General features: G+C 36.3%; 2 protein-coding genes across 2 annotated transcripts in view; both read right to left on the minus strand.

The window, feature by feature from the left end:
• Positions 1-2,737: 2,737 nt before the first annotated feature.
• On the minus strand, positions 2,738-3,196 carry LOC109211446 (vegetative cell wall protein gp1-like). Its single transcript, XM_019374978.1, has one exon. It carries the CDS (start codon positions 3,194-3,196, stop codon positions 2,738-2,740), a length of 459 nt encoding a protein of 152 aa, XP_019230523.1.
• Positions 3,197-3,807: 611 nt separating this feature from the next.
• The window catches only part of LOC109211452 (probable small nuclear ribonucleoprotein F), a 3,911-nt gene continuing 2,587 nt past the window's right edge, over positions 3,808-5,131 (minus strand). Inside the window, exon 5 of the mRNA XM_019374983.1 lies at positions 3,808-4,223. Coding sequence (XP_019230528.1) covers positions 4,154-4,223 — 70 coding nt within the window. The 3' untranslated portion in view covers positions 3,808-4,153. The remainder of the gene's footprint in view (positions 4,224-5,131) is intronic.

Below are 5,131 nucleotides of genomic sequence, written 5' to 3' on the forward strand. Positions count from 1 at the left end.
TGCAAGAACTTCAATTGACTTAAATCATCATCTTATAAAGAATAAAGGTGAAAGTACATCTCAATTGGAGTATGCTCGTGTGTTGGGAAGCTTAATGTACATCATGAACTGTACACGACCTGATATAGCTTGTGCAATAGTAAACTTAGTCGATTCACAAGTAATCCAAACAAACATCACTGGGTGGCAATGAAACGAGTTCTGGGATATTTGGAATATACCCAAGACTACGCTTTGCACTACAATAAATATCCTGCGGTTATCGAAGGATATAGTGATGCAAATTGGATAACCGGCTCAACAGAAACAAAGTCCACAAGTGGATATGTTTTTACTGTTGGTGGAGGAGCAGTATCTTGGAAGTCTTCCAAATAAACGTGCATCGCTCGCTCTACAATGGAATCAGAGTTTATAGCTTTGGATAAAGCCGGTGAAGAAGCTGAATGGCTTCGGAATTTTTTAGAAGACATTCCGTTCTGGCCAAAACCTTTGGCTCCTATTTTCATACATTGCGATAGTGAGGCTGCAATAGGACGGGCAGGGAGCGTTATGTATAACGGAAAGTCTCGTCATATACGACGAAGACATAACACCATTAGACAACTACTTTCTAGTGGAATTATCACTATTGATTATGTAAGATCAAAGGATAATGTGGCGGATCCGCTTACAAAAGGCTTAACTAGAGAGGGAGTTGAGAAATCATCTAAGGGAATGGGACTATGGCCGAGGACAAGTCAACATGACGGTAACTCTACCTAGAATTTTGGATGTTCCGAGATCTAGGTTCAAGGAGCTCAAACAAAGTTGTGATTGACCAGTTCAACATTGTCAAAGTAAAATCTTTGGTCCCTTCTCGTGATGAAGACAATGTTCAGTAACAAGGATAGAACTTTACACGTTCTTTAATGATTACCTAAGTTTGATGTGGTATTTATCAAATAGTGTCAATCTAAAGGATTACACGTTTAGGAATCACCTATGTAAGTGTGAAGTGGAAGCCGCTTCAATGAAAATTCTGTAAGGCCAATTCTTTACGCACTTATGAAACCAGGCGGTGTTCATGGCTGAAACGAACACAACAATGAGAACCAAAAGACAGTTAAGGATTGGTTGTGTGACATATGGTTGTCTAGGTATACACTAAAGCTCGACGGTTCAAAGATATCAAATCTACCGATTGACCGAGTATATCCGACATATGTTCACTACGGAAAGTTCAAAGGGAAACCTACTTATCCAGATGCAATTAATCCTTACTTGCAAATCACACAGCTTTCATCTATGATCATTCTTGTTACAGCCATTCCCATTCATGCGGGGGATTGTTGGACTTTAAAGCATTGGGCTTCATAGACTTTAAGCATTGGGCTTTAAAGTCTAAGAGTGTGAATTGGAAATGGTGGGAAATAAAATGGAGGAAAATGAAAATTTGAATGAAGTGAGCTTTTGTCTTGAACTTTGTCCCTCATTGGTGAGGGACAACTACATTTGTGTGTATATATATAGAATCACTTCTTAAAGCTCTTAAAAGGAGTTGAAGAGAATGAACCCTCGCGCCGTCGTCGTCGCTCGCTCGGCTCGGCTTCGGCTTTGGGTTTGGGTTTGGTTGTCAAATGATCGATCGATAAGATTATTTTTGGACAAAATTCAGAAGGCCACTCTGGCCGCGGTCCTGGCGTAACCGCGGCAGGACGCGCAAACTTTTGAACAGACACCTTTTCCAGAACAAACATCACACCTCTTCCAATAATTGTCTATAAATTCTGAGGCATGACTTCGTTTTTAACACACTGAAAAAAAAAATTACAAAACTTCCTTCTTTCTGAAAATACTGCATTCTAATTCGCAGTCTCTCTCTCTCAAATTCGTAAGTGTGATTTTGCTCCGTTTTTTTAGTTCGTTGGTATCCTGCAGTTTGTATTGCCACTGTTGCAGGAAGGTTTATTCCATTTCATCCTGGGAGGATTTAATCCATTACCTTGGCAACGTGTGAGGGGGTTAAAATTCCTTAAGGACGCACAAGCAAATTGTGGACTCGGAATATTTCTTATTCTTTACTGTTTTCCAGTTTCTTTTATTCTTCTAACAGTTTTTTTTGATTTTGTGTTTTAACACAGTAGCAGATTACACATTCGCACCGGAAAAACCCAAATTAGAGGTAAAGCGTTCTCTAATAAAAGCGAATTTATACCCGGGGCTTGATATATGTTTTTAGGCATTTGATATATGAAACCAAATGTCTAGAAATCCATGGCCACTAACACCTGGGGAGGGGGATGAGAATTTTTTTGTATTTTTTTGGGGCAAATTTTCCATTTTTTGTGTCGACAAGTCTCATTTCTTGTAGTGTATCTGTTGCGAAAAATTGAAATGAAATACATAAAGTGCATTACGAAACTGAAATTTAAAAAAATAAAAAATAAATAAATAAATAAAAAAAGGTAGACCACATTAGTGATAGAGGAAATGATCTCTTGCGGCTATTTATAATTTGAATAGAAGATGTGTTACTATGTTATTTTCATATCTCTTATATGTAAAAACGAAAATCTCTTGTAAAAAAGGCATAAAACTATTAATAAATTGGTAAAGGACTACAAAACCAATTCTTCCGATAGAGAGGAAATATAGTTCAAAGTCTTAATTTGAAGTTCTAATTGCACCAAAAAAGATAAAACTAAATATTAACTTCCTTCTTATTAATCTCAATAATTAAAACCAATTCTAATACAATTCAATTCTTCTTATTACTACCATCACCTTTGGCACCATCATTAGGAGGGGTTCCAGGGAATGGAGGAAATATTGGAGGAAATTTAAAACCAGGCAATGGTGGAAACGCAAATGGAGGAATTGGTGGAAACGCAAATGGAGGAATTGGTGGAAACTTAAAACCAGGCGATGGTGGAAAAGCAAATGGAGGAATTGGTGGAAATTTAAAACCAGGCGACGGTGGGAAAGTAAATGGCCATGTAAGTGGAAATTTTGAAGGATGATTACCACTATCAGGTATTGGTGGCGGTGGCGCGAATGGAAAAACGCGTCGCGGCCGATGAACAGTTGTACTTTTTGTCACGTGAGGTTTTTCGGTACCTGTGCTTTCAACTTTAGTTTTCGCGAAAGAATAGCCGAACAATAGAAAAATGCAAAAGGAGAAGGAAATAAGATTCGAAAAGAAAGTTTTCTTCGTCATGGCGTTAGTGACTTAGAGAAATTGATGATATGAATTGTCATAGCAAAGAGTGGAATTTATAGTTTGAGAGATGAGTCCATTTGATTAGGTAACTGTATCTCAAATGATATAATTGTATATAGGAGATTTTAAAATGTAATGGAGAAGATTACAGAGTCAGATAAGAGATTGAGCTTCTGAAAAGGTAAATTGAATTTCTTTAGGCAATATATATCAAATATTCTCTATTTGGAAAGGATGATATTGACCTTAATTAGGTGAGATTATTGCTGAGATTGAATATCTCATATATCATGCAATTTAATCTAGGTTATGAAATTTCCTGATTCTGTAATGTTTATTCGTTTCTACATAATAAATTGCTCAATCTAATTGTTCCAAAATCCAAATACCTTATTTAGGTTTTACTTAATTGGTCTGATTTTGTCATTTTGATTTTTTTCCTCAACTGATTACAGTAGGCTGTGTTGGCCAGGCTGTGCTTTATACATACAGATCTCTCTATAACATCCATATATAACAAGCATTCACTATAAAAGTTAAGTTTTTCTCGGAACGAATTTTTATGATATGTTATAATATATGTCCTCTATAATTGCACTTCACTATAGCATCCAAAAAAATATCAGAACAAACATAAACCAATATACAAAAATGCCATGTCTCCCAATCAATTTGTTCTATTCTTGCTAAACATAAACCAATATACAAAAATAATCTGAAGATCATATGGCTGTCAAGCTATATATTTGGTTCATTTTGCTCCAGTAAAACAGTAAGGTCACCCCAACCTCTTCCTCAACTATCCATCAGCATACATTAGATAGAAATCTAGGAAAGTTTATCACATCATTGATAATACATACAAGGAGACAAATATGTTGTTACATCACGATCAATGAACCAGAAATCGGGTTACATTGGAAGAACGATGACATTACCAATACAACATAGTTTCTAGTCGCGATCAGCATCTTCCAATTCTTCATCCTCAGGTACACCACGAAGATAGAGAACATTATTACATCTGCAGACGTAAAAGCAACAAGGTTAAGAAAGAGAAGTCGCATTATTCACTCGCAAATGCTTTTACAAATAACGTTACATAACTATATGAAAAGACTGACAAAAGTGAATTGGTGATGCCATGAGACGATTAAAAACAAATTAATAAGTACATTTATAAGAAGAGCTAAACAGATCACTATCATAGAGTGATGTGTCGGACAACTATCATTCAGATATTTCTGAATCATTAACTTATAAACCAATCACTAGTCAATAAATATTTAAGGTACTCATTTTACAAGAATCGGAAATCTAGAAGAAAATGAAAACAGTGAGGCAATTTGTTATGGTCTTAATATTCCAGTCTTTCACTAAAAGTGAAAAATGTAACTGATCCAGTTGGAGAATCGTACTGTGAGGAAGATGGAAAATGTAAATTAAGTCCACAGGTAAGGAGGATTGAATTAGTTAGCAATAAGACACTATTTTTGAAACGCTACCAATATCAATATCACTAAGGCTGCAGAGCAAATAGAGTACATCAAACATTTATAACAATTCATGGTCTCCAAGAAGATCTTAATAAAAGCATTTCTAATATCTAACAGGCTCCTCCTTGGTAGCCATTCACATGAGACATGCAATACCAAAAAGATGCAGGACAAAGAAAAGTCTCCATATTTTCCGCCTCCTAAAGTGAACCCAAGTGTGGGAAATTTTCTTTTTAAGAAGAAAGGCCAATCACGGAAGAAAGGATGAGCCCCATCTACAACTAGACATGTCTCTTCAGCTTTATATGCCTGCTACTTGATGTAGGCAGAAAGGGGGGGGGGGGGGGGGGGGTGGGGGGGGAANAAAAGTAGGCGGTGGCTATTTTAGCTTATTATGTTTATTGTTAGTTTTTTTTTAAACACCATGACTAGTATG

The sequence above is a fragment of the Nicotiana attenuata genome, unplaced genomic scaffold, assembly GCF_001879085.1.
Source record: "Nicotiana attenuata strain UT unplaced genomic scaffold, NIATTr2, whole genome shotgun sequence".
In the NCBI taxonomy this organism is placed as follows: Eukaryota; Viridiplantae; Streptophyta; class Magnoliopsida; order Solanales; family Solanaceae; genus Nicotiana; species Nicotiana attenuata.